The sequence below is a fragment of the Hippocampus zosterae genome, chromosome 2 (assembly GCF_025434085.1).
Source record: "Hippocampus zosterae strain Florida chromosome 2, ASM2543408v3, whole genome shotgun sequence".
NCBI classification, from domain to species: Eukaryota; Metazoa; Chordata; class Actinopteri; order Syngnathiformes; family Syngnathidae; genus Hippocampus; species Hippocampus zosterae.
In genome coordinates, this window is record NC_067452.1 from 23,472,566 (window position 1) to 23,492,326 (window position 19,761).

Consider the following 19,761-nt stretch of genomic DNA (forward strand, 5'->3'; position numbering starts at 1 on the left):
TGCGGCGGCATTTCGACACGTTCCAACTAGCGATTGTGGGCATGATTAAATGAGCTACCAACGATATTTTGCTGTGAAGGACGTGCTGTTGTGGTATGCATTTCATCCTCTTTGAATGTAAAATTATCACAAACATTGGACATTTTACATCCATACTCTTTGCTCATGCATTGCGGTTATTGCGCGGACTTTGTCGTTGGGGTGTGTACGACTGCGGTCATGTGGAAAAATTGTCCCTGTAAAGCGTTCAGGTAGGGATTTTGCTTCAATTTGTTTGGCGAATCAAGTTATTTGAGCGATTCAGTTTTTCATGACTGCCATTTATAATTAACCTTCATACTAGCTGACAGAATAAGTGTGCAAGTGTAGCAAAAGTGAAATTGTGGGGACGCTTTTTCAGAGGTTGGACCATTTTTAAGTGTCTGGTGGTTCTGGTGGAGCTATATGTAGTATCATCCTGAAGGAAATAAACAATTCATATTTGCGTGTGCGTAAGTTCGTTTCTGAGTGCTACTTCCCTGTACTTTGCGTCACTGGCCTGGAGCCCAAGGCCGCTGCAGCAGATTATTTTTGTATGTATCCATCCACTTCGTGCTTCTTCTGTCTCATCCATAAATGCTCAGCAGCTAATATGCACGCACAAGCACACAACGGAACACACGCGTCAAAGCAGATTGCTTTTCTCTTTTTGTTCAACCTCAGAGGATGGAACAAAAGCTGTTCATTCTTTCAGGCTCAGTCTTTCAGACCGAGTAGAGACAGCCAATGCTCAGCTGTGAGGGCATTCAAACCCTATGAGCCCCAATCATGACGATTACTGTTTTCCACAAGAAGGTACTCTCAGCCAACATTCAATTTTAGTCCAGTTGTGGATACTTGGCACCTCGATTACGCTTAAGAAAGGATTACAAAAGAGCAAAAGGGGCAAGATAACATTATTTCATATCACCCAAGGATTAGCCAGATCCCTCCCCCGTCATTTGCATGTCCTCCCAGACTATACTCTTCAAACGAGATTAGATTTTCTTCATGCAACCATGCCATTAACCCCAAATTGTAAACAATAGACATGTTACATATCGGCAAAGCAGCTGGCCCACAATAATGATGTAATTATTCACTGTCAATCTTCATCTTTGCTGTGGTGAATTAGCATAGACACGAATGGAAGCAGGAATCTAATTACACTGCACTTCGCATACACACACACACACACACGCACACACACACACACACACACACACCTCATCTGAAGGTTCTTAATTTATTATATATAGAAGACATTTTCAGTTTTAGTCAAGTTCGGTGAAATGCTGTTTGTGGAAATAAAGTGTATTGAATGGATGGAGTCAATGAATAGAGCAGCACAGGCTCCTCCGTGTGTGGGGAAAAGACATGTGGCTTCAGGCTGCAGCATAAACAGGCCACAGACACCCGGAAAACCACACTTCTGTAACTCCCACTAAATAGGGGGTGCCCATTATGTCGATCCTGATCTAACGGTAGATCTAAGACAGGTCACAAGTAGATCCGAAGAGTGTCAAGGAGAACAAAAACAAACAACCATGTGTGTGTCTTTGTAAATGTTAGTAACATGTTTTGAGTTCATGTGCGCTGCACCCTAATCATCTTATCAGTCTCATTTTCACCCCAAAAATATTTTAAAAATAAAGCAGGTAAATCTTGATTTTACGGTGGCTTGTGATTACATCACCGGAAGTTGTTAGCGCTCAGCTGTCTGCAATTGCAGCTTGTGATCAGAGCTGTTGCGCTCTATCTTTTATCGTCATTATTCTCATTCAGAGTTTGCTTCGTGTACAATCCACCGAGGGCACGGGCAAAGAATAGGAATCTAGGAGGGTCCAGGGAAGCACTTTAAAACGGTATGTGTGAGCTACGATAGTTAACAGGCTGCAAAAGTGTGTCGCATGCCTCAGTTTCAGGCTGTTTCTCATCATGGCGTGCGTGTGTGTGCGTGTGTGTGTGTGTGTGTGTGTGCGTGTGTGTGTGTGTGTGTGTGTGTGTGCGTGCGTGCGATGGTAAGGGTAGATCATGGGAGGTTAGTTGATCAAAAAGTAGATCTTTGATCCGAAAAGTTTGGGCACCCCTGCTAAATGAACGCGGGGGTTGGTAGGGGCAGAGGGCCACTCCAGATGATGGAGTCTCAAACATGCAATTTGAACACTCTGCTTGTCAGGCACTTGGTGCATTGTTGGCGAATACATACTGGAAGCCTTGCTGCACAAATGGAACAATAAAACAGAGGCGAGCAAAGGTTTGTAGGTTAAAAGCTGAAATAAAATCATCAAAAATATTGCCCTATGTTGTTTAGCTGTCTCTGTTAATCGCCCTGACCATGTGCGTCACTGAACGTGGGTGTTTGCGGTGTTATGGGAGGACAGAGGTGAAGTGAAGTAGCACATGCCCAAGGCAGGGGACGAACGCTGCATGATTGATTCAGGACACACACCATTTGGATTGCTAGATTATAGGCCCATACTGGAACCGCACTTTCTCTCGCTGAATTGAGAAGAAGGAAAAAAAAAAGAAGTATCGGCACATCACCAACCACATCACACTTCTCACCATGCATACACACGCCCAAATGAGTACCGGTATATGAATGTTACAACACATGATCGTTGCATTCCTCTACCAATTGGGCCTGCTAATGATACAAAAAAGAAAAAAAGAAAAGTGGGCACTGATCGAGCTGCACATTTGACACTGTCACAGGGATCATAATACAAAGTTTTGGTCAGCTATATTCTGTTCCTGAGCCTGGCTACTTCACAAACAAGAATTCCTCTGCACAAGAATGTGTGCACGCACGCACATTGAATCAGACAGCGTGGAACAGGTTCTCAATAGCACCCACAAAAATGGCTTGTCACAGCAGACCAAGGATGCATGACTAATGCTTGTCCAAATACTCACGCTGACATTTGTCAGATATTCTAGCCAGGAGTGCAATCTATCCAAATTTTCTAATCTCTCTTGGGCATCTTCTCAGTCACATACATACTGTATATCCTTCATCCATCCATCCATCCATTTTCTGAGCCACTTCATCATCACCAGGGTCGCAGGGAGTTCAGGAGCCTATCCCAGCAGTCTTCAGGCAGGAGGCGGGGGACACCCTGAACCGGTTGCCAGCCAATCGCGGGGTACACAGAGACCAACAACCATCCGCGCTCACACTCACAACAAGGGACGATTTGGAGTGTTCAATTCGCCTTTCCCTGCATGTTTTTGGAATGTGGGAGGAAACCGGAGGACCCGAGAAAACCCACGCAGGCCCGGGTAGAACATGCAAACTCCACACAGGGAGGCCGGAGCTGGAATTGAACCCGGTACCTCTGCACTGTGAGGTCGACGCGCTAACCACTGGATCACTGGGCCACCCTAACATATATCCAATCCCGCATTTAAAAAATAAATAAATAAATAAAACTAGTGAAATGGTTGCTTGAAAGACTTATCAGGCAAAGTGCATGAAGACAATTTGCTTCATTTAAGGACACAAACGGAAGTGATGTCAACACATAAAATTAAATCGCCGTCTTTGCCACTCTTGCGTTGGCTCAGAGGTAAACCTGTATGGCAAACTCCCAACTGAAAAGAAACACTGTACATGAAGTGCTTTCTCATAATGTCACACACCTTTAAATTGCTCTTCTACAAAATGATCCATGTTTTATTGCAACTTCTCTGTCTAAAGGTATGCCATCATGGAAGTGCACATACATTGTCACCTTCCTATAATAATGGCACAAGCCATTTTTCAGTTTTTCTTTTTTTTCCCGGACCAAAAAAAGCGAACCCAATCGTGATTTGACGATATAATTTCATTCCAGGGCTACAAATAAATGATCTGTTTAACTAAAGATGCACATTTTAGGAGATGGCCAGCATCATGAGATGTTTAAGGCAAAAAAATATTTTTTATAGTTTTATATTTTTTATTTAATTTTTTGCAAAGAGTTAGTATAACAGAAAAGAAGTGGCTATTTTGGGTATTTTGCTCTTAAAAATCCATGTCTGTCAAGCTCCATCAATTATTTTGATAAAATAACTGCAAGCAGAGATATGTGCAAACAGCAAAGTATGCTGTAGCAATGCTTGCTGACAGGGTGGACAATGACAAGGTGGACATTTTGGCTCATGTTTGCACTTAATGTGTCCTGTTTAACGGATATATTTTGAATTTCTGAAATGTGAATTGATATTTCACTCTGAAAGCGGACATTTTACGCTTGACATCCAACCACACACATAATGATTGAAAAAGGGGTAACATTTATTCAGCAAATAGCCCGTTCTTAGCTTCGATTGAAGAAAGACAAAATGTGTCTGCTGTATAAATGTGTCATTGTAATGGTATGTGTGCAAACGTTAGGCAACTTACAAGACCTTAGAGTTCCACAACTCTCCTACATTTTATTGAGTGATTTTGATGAGAACACCAAAATCACTTCCCTGTGATCATAAAAAGCAGAGCACAGGAATGCAGGACCATCCAGTTCAATTAGAAGCAACTGATTATCACGATTAACCTGTATCTTGTGTGTTCTGTCGTATTGCTGTTACATTATTTTAAGTGTTCCGTAAAGCGTTTTTTACAGCTAGACCTGTTATAAAATCGCTCGATAAAGATGTTTTTGGATTGCACTGCACTAACAAGTTCTGTCCTGCTGCATTATCGCAAAGGGCAATATATTGACAAAGAAACGCACATCTAAATAATTAATCAACCACAGAGACCGACCGCCGAGAATGAAAATCCATGCTTCTGCTGCATTCATCCCGCAATATGAACCTCCACCGTCACGACAACATCCCCCGCAAATCAATCTGACAAACAGCATTGATTTCGTGGGACTCAATGTGCCATTGGCTCACGACTGACCAAGCTCGACGAGAGATCCCTCGTCCACATTCCGGGCCCTGTGCTTCGGCTGGTTCCTCTATCACCCCGTGCTTTCCTGACGCAACTGTCCGGAAAAAGGTGAACCGAGCAGGGCATAGTTAAAGTTACGCAGCACCGGCTGGCCACAAGTTTCTCCGAATCCAGTTTTCGATGCAGCACAACATCTCAAACTCGTTATGACTGGGCTCTGAAACGTGGGCATACGTAATAACAGTGTACAGTGTTGACACTTCAGTGCAGAGAGGTTTCGAACAAGAGTCCCAACATAGGTGCGCTGTCGTGTACTAAAAACATTTACCTGTAATGACAGGTGAAACGTTCAAATATTTATGTCTAAGTTGCTTTATCGTTAGCACGATCAGCAATGAGAGGAGATCGAACAGAAACTAAAATATGCCCGCAACTGACCTGGTCCTACTTCCGCTGTGGGAGACTATTGTTCCCCTCGTGTATGGTAATCCACGCCGGAGCACGCTCGACTTGATCCACTGCGACGAGTCCAGTAACTACTTTGCAACAAAACGCAGCACGCAGCCTATGGGCCGTCGGTAAAGTGTTGTTCGTTGCAGGATCTCTTACGCCAGGTCCCACCGCCGGAGAGGGTGCATGGGCGGCCAGCTGTGACGCATATTTTCTCCTGACTTGGGCTCACAAGCAGAGCCGCCCGGGTCGGTGACGATCAGCCATATCGCTGCTGCTGCTGCTGCTGCTGCTACTGCAGCCGCTGTTGTGTGTGCGTGTCTCCTTCAAGTGGAGGTGGCCGGCGACGTCATCCGGGGAAATTGTGTGTGCGTGTCACTCAGACTTCCATCCTCAATTGTTGAATGAGAATGAAGTTCAGATTCATTCCAGGGGGCAGGCCGTGAGGGTGCCATATGGGAAATGAGCCATCCCCCAAGCTCCAGTCCTATTTATAATGCACCTCAAACTAAATCAGAAATAATACATGTAGATATATGCAAATGAAACCGTATTATTCATCACTTTGTTCGGGGTATGAAAATGTGGGCAAAAACATTTTAACCTACAGCCGTCAAGTTGAATTTGGCGTTGAGCTGCTGTACAAAGGTGTACAATTCCATATCCCATGTTGGTTAAATGAATGTATTAAAGTTTTTGTGTCATGCTATTGAGACTGTGGGGCCTTGAGCATGACATTTCAACATGTTTCGCACACATTGTGAAAAATAAAAACATGCCATAAACGTGATCCAAGAAAATGCTCGCCCATTAGGCAATAAAGGGGACACCTGTGATTCGCGGGAGATAGGGTCTGGACCACCTCGCGAATGTCGAAAATCTGCCTATGACTGACGTCTGTTATCAATGCAGTGTACAAATATATAAAAATACCCCCCCCCCCGCACCCCCCAAAAAAATATTGGAAAACATGGAGATGAACTTTCAAAAAGCGCTTACACGAAAATAAGGGATTCCCCCCACCGCCAATAAATGAATAAATATTGTGGTGGTGGTGGTGGTGGTGGTGGTGGTGGGGGATGGGGGTGAGGGAACACAAGTAGGTGAATCCAAATCACGAGTCTTTGGGTCCACTGTTTGCGCTATTGCCTCTAGGGGCGCCACAAAATCGCTGGAAAAAACACCTTCAATACTGTATACTGTAATGCCCTTCAAGACGGAAAGAAGGATGCACGTAGTCGCCGATGTACTCTGACGTTTTTTAATAACAAAAAGAGCAATAACACATACATTCATCAGAGTTACTGTTGGCCACAACTCACGCCCATGCGCTCCACACAGGCTAAGTGCCGGAGTCCATATTCCCCAACCTGGCTCGTCCCGTGTCTATGACGTCACCAAATACAAGAAACGGATACAGTATTACAATACATACTGTAGTTTAGCGAAAAGTTGTCATAACTACAAAGTCTTAAAATGGATAAGATAATATAGATGCAACCGAAAACAAACTTAATTGCCTATTAAAATTTCTAGAAATTATCTTGCCAAAATACCCTTCCTGTCGGGCTGATCACTGAGGGAAAGGGCGGATTTATTGATATGGACACAGAGAACTTTGTAAACATTAAAGCGACCTAAACCGCCCAGGGGGGAAACAAAAAGAAATAAGTAACTGTGCGAACAAACATGTCAAATTTCTTATGTTTACTTTGGGATCTTCCAGTCTGCTTCTTGAAGCTCAACGGACACAAGACACAAAACTGTTTTTGTCGCCCTCATGTGGCTTGATTGTATAATTGCGATTGATGTAGTGACTTTCAGGGTCGCCAATGCAGGTCACTCGCATCATTTGTTTGACAGTTTTTGACGCCGGATCCTGTTCACTCCCAGGATACTACAAGGCCCACAAATTATACTAACTACGATACAATTAAAATTTATTTCATATTGCTCAATCTCTCTTTTCATACCGCACTTTACTGCACTTTGACACTCATCTGACCCCGGGACTATTTATTTATCATTAACACTCTTCAAATACAGATTCAAAACACACCTATTCCATACTGCTTCTTCAGCACATCTGACCCCGGGACTATTTATTTATCATTAACACTCTTCAAATACAGATTCAAAACACACCTATTCCATTCTGCTTCTTCAGCACAACACCTGTGATTTATTTTAGCCCACCGTTGCACTTATCATTTACTATTTTAATGTATGTTTAATGGGGTATCACAACAACAATCTCTTATCCTACTTAGGCTGATGACACGCAACTTTACATTTCATCGTCATCACGACTGTCGTGTCTTACTTTCATGAAGTACATGCATTCATCAAATTAATGACCAGTTGGTCCAGAATTTTCTCCACCTCAATTCAGAAAAGACTACCCGAGGTCAGCTCAAAGTGTCCGTTCATTTAAATCAGGGTTGAAAAATAATCTTGTTCACTGTATCATTCTCCCAAATCTCACCTTTATTCTCTTGTTTTAATCCCCATTTGATGTTACCTAATTTATCTAGACCAATGCTTTCATTTTAATCTATTTATTTTAGATGATTTTTTAATGACTTGTGTAATGTCTTAATATTTTGTCGATATTTCTGGAGTGCTTCTATTGTTTTATGTAAAGCAATTTGAATTGTCTTGTACATGAAATGCGCTATATTAGTTCTTTCCGATATTTTACGTTGTCCTATGATACAAGAAAAATGAAATTAATTTACTGGATTTTGATTTTGAGTTTAGAGTGTAATGTGTAAAGTATTTACATAGAATTCTGAAACATCCAAGTGGACTATACTGGCTTAATCAGGGTAAGAACACAAAATAGTGGAAAACTGTTCAATATTTTACTTGCCGCAGGGTTGGAATATCCTTTCATGCTGGACCCCAGGCGCCTTTGCGTGATATGTGTGCGCGATTTCCGGTATAAAGTAAACCGGACCCGGCGGTTTGTTTACACGCCCAGTGTTCACGCTTATCCACTTTTTATGACACTTTCTACGAGTGTTTCAGACAAATGTGAACATAAAGCAGCTTCTGGGAACACCAGATGTCGCGTCTTGAAAGTGAAAACAGACAATCACGCATCCTAGTAATGTAAAATAGAATGTCATCGTACGGTTTATTTGTGGATGGCACTAATACGCAACGATGCGCCAAGGATTGAACGACAGATGTCGCTGTCTGATTTGCTGTGACCGGAAGTCGTGCGTATGTTCGTCCTGTTATGCAGGTTGTCAGGGGGAGCAGGTTAACACGAACTAGTTAGAGAAGGATTATGTCAATGATGAAAAAAATATTAGCTCGAGAAAATAAGCGTTTTCACGTATGCATTTTTGCACCGAATGACATTAATTTGTGCAAAACGACAGCTACGATTGTATGTTATTTTTCATGGAAACAGTCAAGGACAGCTAAGCATCAGGCTAGTTACGATACAGACCTAAGTTACGCACATCGGTATTGATCTTTAAAACAACCCCAAAGTCCATAGATGGAAGTAGACATGGAAAACATTCAGGAAAATCTACAGAATGATGAGGACTCTTGTGTCAGCGGCATTGCATCCTCATCATCCGACATGCAATCGTTACGCGCCACTCGCCCACCGGTCCAGAGGAGCAACATCTGCTCTCGGGCTTACTTCGTCGTGGTGATGGTCTTCTTTCACGTCTACATCCTGAACGTTATCGCCTTGCTGCTATACGTGCACTACAATAACGGCCCAAGGGATCTTGTTAGTGGTGATCGGCCGTCCTCGTCAAGTGTCGGCGACGGGGAAAGTCCTCCTCACCCCGCACCTCGTCCAAGGGAGCACCGCGAGTTCGAGCAAAGTTTCCGACTTTCTCGAATTGAGGGGATCAGGGTAGGTGAACTGCATTGAAACGCTCTTGAAAAAAATCGGTTGTTTCAGTTGTAACTTGCAGCCTTGCTCGTATTTTGCTTTAGACCCAACTTCACAGTTGAACTTTGAATTCGTGATTGGTTGGCTTTCAAGACAACAGCGACAACACCTCAGCCAGATCCAAATTATTTGTGTGTGTGTAATGTGTATTTAACTTATTCACGATGCGTCTTAGGTCGGACACGTTCAGCCAGTGTCCCTTGTGTGGGACAGAACACATAAGATGAAGACGCTCAGTCTGAAACCTCTCTTATTCGGTAAGTGCTTTGTGGTTTTTAGGTGTAATTTGCCTCTTCTTTGTCCCAAGGCCATACAGATTTACACTATCAATATTTACCACCAATTTAAAGATACAGTACTTCCATTGTTCTTTCTTGACGTGACTCTTTGTGACAAATTGACATGTCCAGAACCACAGGTTTTTCCCGTGATTTGAAATAGACATTACACATACAGTTACGCATACAGCACATTTGACAATAAAGTTGTATTCAATTCAATTCAATCATCTAAACATTTAACTCAACAATATAAACACAAACTCTGCCAGCTTTAGTTTGTGCCTATCTGTCGAGGCAGCTGGGTGCCAAAAGAGAGCAGAGGAAAATCCTATCTCTGATCGAAAGGGGACACATCTAGAGGAGCTACGTGGCTCCCATTGTCCGCATTGACTAGGTACAAGCCTGAGTCCCCCTCGCGGCCCACACACACACACACACACACACACACACACACACACACACACACACACACACACACACCTCAATACCCTCTCGTCCTGGAGATCCTTCTCAGCATGTCTCATCCTAAATCCAGTGTGTGTGTGTGTGTGTCAGTGTGTGTGTGTGTGCACTTGTGAGAGAATAGGCCTCAATCAAAATTGCCATTGTGCTGCTGCGGAGCCACTTCCTTTCCTCCTTTCTCGGCTGGAAAGGGAGGTAGAAATGGGGGGTTCCATCTCCCTTATTTCATATCAGTTGTCCACATCAATAAGGCTTGGCTGCACAATAAGGATTGACCAAGTGGAAGAGACATGGGAGACAAGGTGCTGACTGTACAAGCATCTTGAAGCCTTTGAGACAATTGGCAGATATGACAAAAAGTGCTCCTTCTTGTCACGATTAGATCTTTATGGGGTGCAGAGCTGATCTGATTGAATGCACACAGCAGAGCCCATGATGAAAGGTTATATTTCTGTGGAGTGTATCGTAAACATCAGGCCGAAGCGGTGTTGGAGGAAACGGAAAGTCACTCATTAGGTTGGTTGAACAGATATGAGCGTCAGTGTATTTTGTTTGTTTAGTTCAAGATCCCAGTTAGTCTCGACCATTGCTTGCTGGGGTCCACCCACAATTAATATACAACTTTAACAATAACAATTGGTACATTTACGAAGCACAGACAGTCGGATCAAGTCAAAATATGTTAAATTCAACAACTGTCAAGATAGAAGCAGAGGAGTCAAGCAAAAAAAATAGACAAGTGGATAACTAGAACTCAATCATTTTAGAATAATTTCGCCACAGATCACAGATTTTTTTTTGTTTAGGTTTGTTTTAAAGGTAACGACTATTGACATCATTTGTGGAGGTAAAGTGTTCGTGTGAGATGGCTTGGTATTTTTAAGTGCATTAAGTTCTTGGCAATGGCAAATAAAGGTTCATATTAGAGCATGTGTGTCAAACTCATTTTTGTCGCGGGCCACTATGGAGTTAACGTCTTCCATTGTAGGGCCATTTGGACAATGAAACCGAATAAATGCTAAATCATCTCATCATATTATTACTTGTACACAAACACAAAAAAATATGGATTACAAGTTTTGAAATCAGTCAATGATTTGTTTGTTGTCCATCAACTCTTCATTTGTTGTTTGTTTAATAATTGTTCAAGTGAGTGTAAACGGGGCATCAACATTTTTACAAAATCTCAACGTTATTTATTACACATGGCACTTTGACATTTTGGTACAGAGTTGAGCAAGGATCATGGAAGCTGACACACATGACTTGCTCTCACGGGCCACATAAAACGACACGGCGGGCCAGATCTGGCCCTCGGATCTTGAGTTTGACACTAGTGTATTAGAGGCTTGTCCATGTCTATTACAGGAGGGCAGTTCATAGTTTAGAGACTAGACTGAAAGGTCTGTGGGAGGTCAGATTTTTTGGCAGTGACAACACAGCACTGTCTGTCCTTGACTTTCATCCAGGATAGCTTCTCATGCATTGTATGACAACATCAGTTTGAAAAAGGGCACCCTGTAGCTAATTGCCAAATTTTGTACAATCTGAAGTGTATCTAGATCCTTTTGGGGCACATCATGGGTATTTTGTTTTTTATTTCTTGCCCTTTTTAATCAGTTCGTCCTCCCCGGTAGTCATCACCCCCCATGGTCTATTTTGAATGTGCAACACGGTGTACCACAGGTAGCTCATGGGAAGCAAAAGGGTTTACAATAGAGTGTACATTATATTACAGTACACATAATCACTGCTTCAACAGTATGAAGTGTGTTGAACAGACACACAACCGGTGCTTTATTTCATGTTTGGTTCCTCGAGCAAATCTTAGTCTTTATTGCAGGGGTGTCAAACCAATTTTCGTCACGGGCTACATTTTAGTGACCATTTCCCTTGAAGGGCCATTATGACTGAAATCATATAAAGAAGTCAAGAATAATATTGTTTAAGTTAGTGTAATGAGGTGTTTGGCAACAAGAAAATGCTGACAATGTCTCTCTTATTTGTTGCATATGAGAGTTAGAAATGTTGGTATATATATGAGCGAGTATCATGGAAGTCACCATGTTTGATTTGCTTTCGCGGGCCACATAAATGATGTTGCGGGCCAGATCTGGCCCCCGGGCCTTGACTTTGACACCTGTGTGTTATATAGTTCCTTGCAAAACTGTTTTATCATTTACTTTTGCACTGAAGGTTTCACACCACTCCCAGTCACAGAATCCTTTAAATTGACTGAACAGTTTGAAATTAATCCTTTTAATGGTCTGACACTTATAAGCTATCACCGTTTATGAAAACTTTTTCGTGAGTCACTTAACTACATTCAATCTTCGAATTGGCCTATCAATATGCTTTCAGTATTCTTGATTCTCTTTGCCAGATCAGCCTATTCATGGCTTTTGATGGGATGTACTCTATTTGCATTCTCCAGTCTTGCGATGATGACATGTTGGCAGGATGTGAACATTTCCCAACTTGTATATTTGGCAAAGGGAACTTATGGTTTGTTAGTTTGTTTTAAGAGTTATCAGTGAATGTTTCCAGTCTCTCCTATTGGAAATCAAGTCAATGGAAGAACTATTCTATTGTATCGTTCTTTGAATTACCACTGGAACTGAAGTTCTGCCTTGTTTAGTTTTGATTGAGCGGTATTAAATACAGTATGTTTATTGTATTTGCTGTGATATCTGACTGTACTGTTAAGCATTGTTTTTTTCACTCTTCTGTGTAACTGGCTGAAGTAATGAAAATACCATGCACAACTAGGCTGTCACTTGGATGCAGCACTATTGTGGAAAAGGGCACACTACAACCACAATAATATTTTTTAAGTTTCTGTACATTTTACAGCCTGTGCAAGTAGTCTTGGTATTGTGGCTATTAGGTGTAACGAATGAAACAAATACGTAAATGCATCCCCAGTACCAGATAACCACATGTTAATTATAACGTTATTTGCGGCCCACACCACTGCTTGCAAAGGTTTATTATTCCACATTTGTTGGTCAGAGGTGCCTGGTTTCCTGTCAGAGGAGGAGTGTCGAGTGGTGGTGCAGCTGGCTCAGCTTAAGGGTCTGATGGAAAGCCAGATGACAGCACCCAGCTGGGGGCAAGTGGAGCCAGATCACCCACTGCTATCTCTGAGCACCGAGGAGGTCTTTAGTCTGTTGGACCTCAACCAAGACGGGCTGCTGCAGAAGCAGGAGGTGACCATTGAAAAACAATTTCTTGTCATTTACATTCAGTGGGAATATGGAAGAAAGCTCTTAAGCAGCTAAAAGATTTCTGAAGCAAATACTGACTTCTTCACCAGATTGTGAGCCACTCACGTTCTCGAGATGGGACTTGGATGAGCCCGGACAACCTGCGTAGGATACTCACTGGACTGGAAGCCTGCGCAAAAAGTTTGTGCTTCTGCTACCTCATTGCGTTTGTGTTGGGGGTTTTTCCCCATTATGCAAACGTGCATTGTTTTCATATACTTGTGGAAGTAAAGAGGAATTTATTTCTTACATAATGTTAGAAACTGAGTGTACTTATAAATGTCATTTAAATAATTTAAGCATGATCCAAGTGAGGCCCTTACAGTTAAAGACAGGCAGCAAATTATTAAAATTGCGAAAGTTAAATGATCTTGATGGGGAGCTTTAAAAGGTAGAAAGACGATGAAATTATGATTAACAGTGGCCCAAGACAAAAGTACAGTATTTGCACTTTGTGGCATTGAAGTGGTAAGGCCTGAAGTTAGGTTTTCCATGGCAGTGCCACAGTTAGAATCAGTTTTGAGGAGTATATTTGTAGAGAGTAAATGTTAGAGTTCAACTTAGCTCGACTCATGGTAACAGGGAGATTCATTGAGTGGTTTACAACACAAATGTCTTTATATAGCACTTTAAAACAAACATTGCTGTAAAATCAGTCATACAATAGCAAAGGCAGTGAAAACAATACATTAAGAAAATAAATGAACAATTAATTATTAATTAAATTTTAATAACACAAACGCAGCAGACTCCACAAACAGGTCCAATTTAAAATCCCTCAACTCAACTGTATTTATAGAGCACTTTCAAACATCCATCGCTGCATACAAAGTGCTGTACATGGAGAAATTAACATATACAACAAACAGTAAAGCAAATCGGTAACAAAGACAGTAAAAAGCACCGAACAGCAAAACCAAGAACAAATCTAAGTCATGCTGAGTCAAATGCCAAAGAATACAAGTGAGTACAAGTCAGGCGGGTTTTAAAGATGGGCAGCGAGGAGGCTTGCCGAATGTTCAGTGGGAGGTCATTCCAGAGAGAGGGACCAGCAACAACCCAAGTTGCAAACTGTTGGCTTTTGATAAGGTGCCATGGCCCCAAGTCAACAGGATGGTGTGTCTATGGGCCTCTGGGATCAAAACCCACAACTTTTGTTTGCAATGAAATCCAAGAAATTCACTGCCATCCAGGCCTTCATTTTCTCCCCACAGGACATAATTGGCCCGAAGGAGAAAGTATCCTTTTTGTTTAGCAAGACAGGTTTGACTGTCATCTGCATAGCAGTGAAAGGAAATACCATGATTTCTTAAGATAGAACCCGGGGGAAACAAATATAAGGAAAACAGCACGGTTGCCAAAATTGAACCCTGTGGAACACCATACAACAGTGAGGCACAGCTTTTAGCGGGAGTTGGCAGCCAAGTGTTTGTTGACTAATGGACTACATGTGTCCTTTTACAGGGATGCTCAACCTTGAAGAGTTTAAGCGTGTTTACGATGTGTCCCAAGGACCGGGGCAAGAGCAAAATGGGAAGCACCGGAATCAGTTTAAACAGAAGAACAAACGTACCGGGCTTTATCAAGGCCCAGGATCACACCACGTGCTGCAGACACTGAGAATCAGGTACCTCCACTTACACGCTTCATCTTAGACCTTATTTACTTTCCAATTTCACTCTGCTATTTACTCAGAGTAAACAGCCTGACACGTCTGCCGTCTGCATTGGTTGACATGAGTGAGCTACTGCAAGTGTTTCGGTTTGAGCCCGGAGACTTCAGCGATGCTCATCACGACAGCAGTCCTCCCCATAAAGAGACCGTATGTTCGCACACGCGACTGGCGGGTAACACTTCCATGCTAACAGAGGTCTCCTGCAGGTGTTTGTCCCGTAGATATTCTTGAAGTAATGTTTTCACAGTAGCAGACATTCAAATAAATGATCAAGATTCTATGTTGTATTTTTCATTTTGGTGCAGGTATCTTACTGTGTTGATCTACCTCAGCTCTGTCGAGGAAGGAGGTGAGACCACCTTTCCTGTGGCCGACAACCGTACCTACAATGAACTGGTGAGAATTCTTCCTCAAGAGAGTGGATGATAGCGGCTCGTAAAATTGAATGGAGTACACACAGTAAACAAATACAAAATGACAACACTCACAAGAACGTGTAGCAGACGCACACACCGAAGTAACTGGTCAACCTAAATGAGCCTGTTTTGTATTTTTTCGAAGTACGCTTCAGAAAACCAATATAATCGAGTTTTGGTTATTTTTTCAACAACAAAATGTCACAGGGGCCATTTAAATGGAGAAAATTGTTTTGAGAGGCACATGTTTGTTAGTCAAGGTTCCACTAGACTTGTTCCTAAACAATCGCAGCACTAGAAAATGATGACAGCTGACCGTCAAATACATTTTGATGGTGCTGATGCATGACAGGAATCGGATACTTAGCAAATTATCAGAGTGGTACGACAATCAATTACCCTAGAGGCAATTGTTTGCTTACAGCTGTTTGTGTGATACAGGCACTGGTCCAAGATGGAGTTGATTTAAGAGACACCCAGAAAACCTGTGGTCGAGGGAACCTGAGAATAAAGCCCACTGCTGGGACGGCACTCCTCTTGTACAACCATCTCTCTGATGGCCAAGGTCAAGAATAGAAGCACTTGTACATTGAACCTAGCACTGCATTTAAAACGATCATGTGTTGTTTGAACCTAGTTGTTGGAAGTCCCCCCTTTCCACCCTATTTGCATTTGTTGTATCTGAAGTATTGCATAAGCTGGTGTCTTGTGTTCCCCATTTGCAATGGTGGCTCAAGTACTCACACGCTGTACATGAGCACCCTGAGAAACCACAATTTGTATTTTGGGGGTTTTTGCGCTATAACAGTAATTCAAGTTACTATATATACAGTATATATATATTAATGACATTTATGGCACCAATGTTAGTTAGCACAACAAAGTGAGTTGTTAGTTCCAAAACAAATTGCTGAGTTGTTTTTACTTACTTCAGCTGTTTTAGTTGAGTTGGCATACAATGGACTTTGTTGTGAAATGCGAGACAGTTTTCATGACGGCAAAACCTTTCATTTCAATTGTCCAATTTAAAATTTTAAGTTTGTTGATTTGAAATTTGGAGTTCACCCAACTTTCTTGTGTGTGTGTCTTAGTGTAGAAAATAAACAATTGTGTAAAAAAGAAAATGTCCTTGTCCTTTGCCTTCCTCAGGTTGGATGGGTGAGCTGGATGAGTATTCACTCCATGGAGACTGCCCGGTGAAACGCGGCCTAAAATGGGTCGCCAACAGCTGGGTCAACGTGGACCCAGATTACCAGATGCAGGCCCGTTACCAGAGACTAGTTGCTGAAAGGCATCACGCTATGTCAGGCATGGAGGAACATTCCCAACCATTTTCCCACTTGAATCTCCATCAGGACCTTTAGTGTACATGTACACCCCTTGACACATTTACCTCAGTGTTGGATACATTTAAAGGCAAATCATAGTTTGGTCTCGCATCATTGCATCAGTTTTAAAATACAATATTATTATGAGGGAGCTCTGGTGGGCATGCAATAGATTTTTAAAAAACATTCAAAATTTGTCACACCTATAATGTCACGTATTTCACTTTAACTGGCATCTGCCGTTTTTGAAGATATCACTGGAGAATGTTTAATGTTTATATACAAACCCAATTCCAATGAAGTTGGGGCATTGTGTTAAATTTAATGTTCAAACTGATAAACTTTATTTATTTTTTTACACATAATCATTAACTGAGAATTTAATTGGTGCAAGATGTTCCAAAGAAAGCTAGGACAGTGTCATGTTTACCACTGTCTTAGATGACCTTTTTTGGGGGGAACTAAGGTCACTAATTCTTGAAGCTTTGTAGGTGGAATTCATTCCCATTCTTGCTTGGTGTACAGCTTCAGCGGTTCAACAGTCCGGGGTCTCATGATGTGCCACATATTTTCAATGGGAGACAGGTCTGGACTGCAGGCAGGCCAGTCTAGGACCCACACTCTTTTACGGCAAAGCCCCGCTGGTGTAACATGTCCAGAATGTGGTTTGGCATTCATTCATTTTCCGAATCGCTTAATCCTCATTAGGGTAGCGGGGGGTGCTGGAGCCTATCCCAGCCGTCTTCGGGCAGTAGGCGGGCGACACCTTGAACCAGTTGCCAGCCAATCGCAGGGCACACAGAGACAAACAACCATGCGCACTCACACCTCGGGACAATTTAGCGTGTTCAATCAGCCTGCCATGCATGTTTTTGGAACGTGGGAGGAAACCAGAGTACCCGGAGAAAACCCACGCAGGCCCGGGGAGAACATGCAAACTCCACACAGGGAGGCCGGAGCTGGTGGTTTGGCATTGTCTTGCTGAAATAATGTTAGCAGGGGCGTCCATGAAAAATAAATTTATTGGATGGCAGCAGATGTTATCTCCAAAACCTGTATGTACCTTTCAGCATTAATAGTGCCTTAACAGATGTGTTAAAGTTATCCATGCCATTGGCACCCACACAGCCCCATGCCATCACAGGTGCTGGCTTTTGGACTTTGCGTCCGCAACAGTCCGGATGGATCGGCGTTCACAATTTCCCAAAACAATTTGAAATGTGGACTCACCAGACCACAGAACAGTTTCCCACTTTGCATCAATCTATCTTAGATGAGCTTGGAACCAGAGAATCCGGCGGCATTTTTAGGTGTTCTTGATCATTGGCTTTTGCTTTGGATGTAGAGTTTTACATTACGCTTACGGATGTAGGTATCCACCTGTTCCCAATTCGGCTGTTCCCCTGTGAAATCTGGTGTTTGATGAGCATTGCTCAACTTTCTTTTTTGCCACCTGTCCCAGTTTTTTTGGAATGCATTGCAACCATAAAATTCTAAGTTCATGATGTTTTGCTAAAAACAATATAGATTTGATCAATTTGAATATTAAATATCTTGTCTGTGTGGTATTTTCATTTAAACAGGTTGAACATGATTTGCAAATCATTCTCTTCTGTTATTATTTTTGTTCAACACTTAATTGAAAATTGGGTTTGTATTTGTGAAGTTTAATCATTTTAAGATCTCAAAGGGTATGCCACACCAACTGCCCATTGAGGGCTCGTCTATATTAAAAAGATAAAAATAGCTGCTCATCTTGTCACCAGTCATGTCTATTAATCATAATTTAATCTGTATTTATCACCCATTTAATTTATTGTTTTGTAATATTTATTTGGCCAGTTGTTGGAATGCATATTTATTGATGTTGCACTGCCTCTGTCCCTCAACTGTGTTGTATGAAATGAAGTGTGTGAAAATGTTGAATCAATATTGTCCTTGTTTATTTCATGTAAACCTCATTGTACGCTGACTTCACTAGATGTCAGCTGTTGCTGTGTTTGAAGATGTGAATATCCATTGACCGCCGCAACGGCTGTAATGGATGCTTAGTGGTCAGCAGGACTTTAGTGCACATTATTTAACCTGCAGTTAAAACAGGGCAGCAGTCCATTAAGATTTATGCAAGTCTCTGGAAGGAGTCCCCTATGAATATAGTGGTCTGATGCGACCCTAAATGGCAACCCACGTGAAGGTGCTTTTTGAAAGTATTTATTCCTTAATTTATTAAAAAACGTCCATCCATTATCTGATCTGCTTTCCTCGCGAGGGGCCACGGGCGTGCCGGGGCCTATCCCAACCGCAGCAGGAGGGGTACACCCTGAACTGGTTTCCAACCAATCGCAGGGCACACGTAGAAGAATGACCGTTCACACTCATGCCTTGGGACAATTTAGTGTTCCATTAACCTGCGATGTTGGAGGAAACCGGATTTTTGACACGGGGAGAACATGCCAACCCCACAGCCCGGAATCAAACCCTGGACCTCTGCACTGTGCGTTGGACGTGCTAACCAGTCTAACACCGTGCCACCCATACATATGAACGCATGGCCGACGGCAAAATGATTACTCTTGCCGCCAGTCCAATATTAATTTAATCTATGTTTTTAACTCATTTAATTACATCATATGTGCTTTTATAAAATTGACCAGAAATATTTATCACCTTTTAGCCAGTTGGTGGAGTTATTGTTGTTGTATTGCGTCTATCTTTTAACTGTTTTATGAAATGAGGTTTATGAGTACGTGTTGTGCATATTTTCACGCGAATCTGGCAATATACGCGTTGTCCACTAGGCGGAAGCTGTAGCACACGAGCCTGTTGGCAAGCTCTGCGTGTGAAAGCCCATTATACACTGCAGCGGCTAATGGATGGTTGGTGGTCAGCAGAACGTTGGTGCACATTAAACCTTCTTTTAAGACACTGTCTCAAGGCAGCGGTTCATCAGTGTTAAATTTGGACTTTGGAATGAGCCCCCTATGGAATGTATAGTGTTATGTGTCAAGCGGTGAAAGTAATAACCGGTATCAGGCCAAATGGCAAGGACTGTTTGCACCTG

General features: G+C 42.2%; 2 protein-coding genes across 7 annotated transcripts in view; one reads left to right on the forward strand and one right to left on the reverse strand.

The window, feature by feature from the left end:
• LOC127595604 (cyclin-dependent kinase 17-like) overlaps nucleotides 1-5,728 on the reverse strand; it is a 45,667-nt gene extending 39,939 nt beyond the window's left edge. For 2 of the 6 annotated variants that reach the window (XM_052057226.1, XM_052057225.1), the window contains exon 1: nucleotides 5,339-5,728. The gene's annotated coding sequence lies outside the window, so the exon portion shown is untranslated. Of the gene's footprint in view, nucleotides 1-4,909; nucleotides 4,931-5,338 lie in introns of those variants that run through there. The other 4 variants (XM_052057228.1, XM_052057231.1, XM_052057232.1 and 1 more) reach the window with 4 other exon arrangements.
• A 2,825-nt stretch (nucleotides 5,729-8,553) lies between these two features.
• LOC127595610 (transmembrane prolyl 4-hydroxylase-like) lies at nucleotides 8,554-16,921 on the forward strand. Its single transcript, XM_052057245.1, has 9 exons — nucleotides 8,554-9,233; nucleotides 9,448-9,529; nucleotides 13,028-13,224; nucleotides 13,332-13,422; nucleotides 14,746-14,908; nucleotides 14,977-15,162; nucleotides 15,262-15,352; nucleotides 15,814-15,937; nucleotides 16,522-16,921. The coding sequence occupies exons 1-9, from the start codon at nucleotides 8,862-8,864 to the stop codon at nucleotides 16,734-16,736; spliced, it is 1,521 nt and encodes a 506-aa protein (XP_051913205.1). The 5' UTR covers nucleotides 8,554-8,861; the 3' UTR covers nucleotides 16,737-16,921.
• Nucleotides 16,922-19,761: the final 2,840 nt, after the last annotated feature.

Bases quoted from the DNA above. Each gene is read 5' to 3' on its own strand.
- LOC127595610 (XM_052057245.1), top strand. From the start codon at position 8,862: ATGGAAGTAGACATGGAAAACATTCAGGAAAATCTACAGAATGATGAG. The intron at 9,530-13,027 runs GTAAGTGCTTTG...TTTGTTGGTCAG, and splicing joins TCTGAAACCTCTCTTATTCG to AGGTGCCTGGTTTCCTGTCA. The intron at 13,423-14,745 runs GTTTGTGCTTCT...GTCCTTTTACAG, and splicing joins ACTGGAAGCCTGCGCAAAAA to GGATGCTCAACCTTGAAGAG.